General features: G+C 45.2%; 1 protein-coding gene across 1 annotated transcript; it reads right to left on the bottom strand.

The window, feature by feature from the left end:
• Window positions 1-6: 6 nt before the first annotated feature.
• On the bottom strand, window positions 7-632 carry LOC103399562 (ceramide synthase 2-like). The gene is made up of 2 exons (XM_008338234.3): window positions 291-632; window positions 7-131 (listed from the first exon to the last, which is right to left on the bottom strand). Exons 1-2 carry the CDS (start codon window positions 450-452, stop codon window positions 21-23), a joined length of 273 nt encoding a protein of 90 aa, XP_008336456.2. The 5' UTR covers window positions 453-632; the 3' UTR covers window positions 7-20.
• Window positions 633-641: the final 9 nt, after the last annotated feature.

Below are 641 nucleotides of genomic sequence, written 5' to 3'. Positions count from 1 at the left end.
ACATTGATGTTTTCAGCAGCCTACCAGAATGGAAAGATGACCAGCCGTGTCACCATGAACACTGTGGCAAAAACCACAAAGATGGAGTGGCTGATGTCCTCCCTCTTGGCGTAGTTGAATAATTTTGCAGACTAAAAAAATAAATAAAAAGAAGACTCACAAAATGTAGCATCTGAATCCAAACTTCCTGTTTGACAGTCACCAAAAAAGCCCTATTTATGTAGAAACTTCAGTCTGACAGAAGGATAAACATAGTAAATGTTTCAAAGACGGCAATAAAAAATACTGACCTCCAGTAAAACATCCGAGGCGTCGTGGACGAGCATCACCAGCGTTCCCACTCGGATGTAGTTAACACACCAGGAGAAGGACAAGAGGACTAACGTGGCCAGGTGGTGGATGATCTGTTCCTTAAAGTCCTGGAACATAGAACCACAGCAGTCAGCCAACATGGTGGACCCTCATCATCAGGGCCCGCTCTTGATATAGGCCATCGCCTACAGCGTCATCTGCTGGAGGGGTACCGCCAGTCAAAAATTGTATGAGTAGGAGTGTTAGTATGTGTGTGTTTTCTCTATCTCACAGTCTGTAGGTCCACATTCTGATGCTTTATGCCAGTGATTCCCAACCACTGGGCCGTG

This window comes from Cynoglossus semilaevis, unplaced genomic scaffold, assembly GCF_000523025.1.
Source record: "Cynoglossus semilaevis isolate Cse_v1.0 unplaced genomic scaffold, Cse_v1.0 C18945308, whole genome shotgun sequence".
Taxonomy (NCBI): Eukaryota; Metazoa; Chordata; class Actinopteri; order Pleuronectiformes; family Cynoglossidae; genus Cynoglossus; species Cynoglossus semilaevis.
The sequence above is the reverse complement of the archived record's forward strand: the minus strand, read 5'-3'. Positions and strand labels throughout refer to the sequence as shown.

What these genes read in the sequence shown, in the direction of transcription:
- LOC103399562 (XM_008338234.3), bottom strand. Translation starts at nt 452, where the DNA reads ATGTTGGCTGACTGCTGTGGTTCTATGTTCCAGGACTTTAAGGAACAG. An exon ending in CCTCGGATGTTTTACTGGAG is followed by an intron (nt 132 to 290) that starts GTCAGTATTTTT and finishes TTATTTTTTTAG; the next exon opens with TCTGCAAAATTATTCAACTA.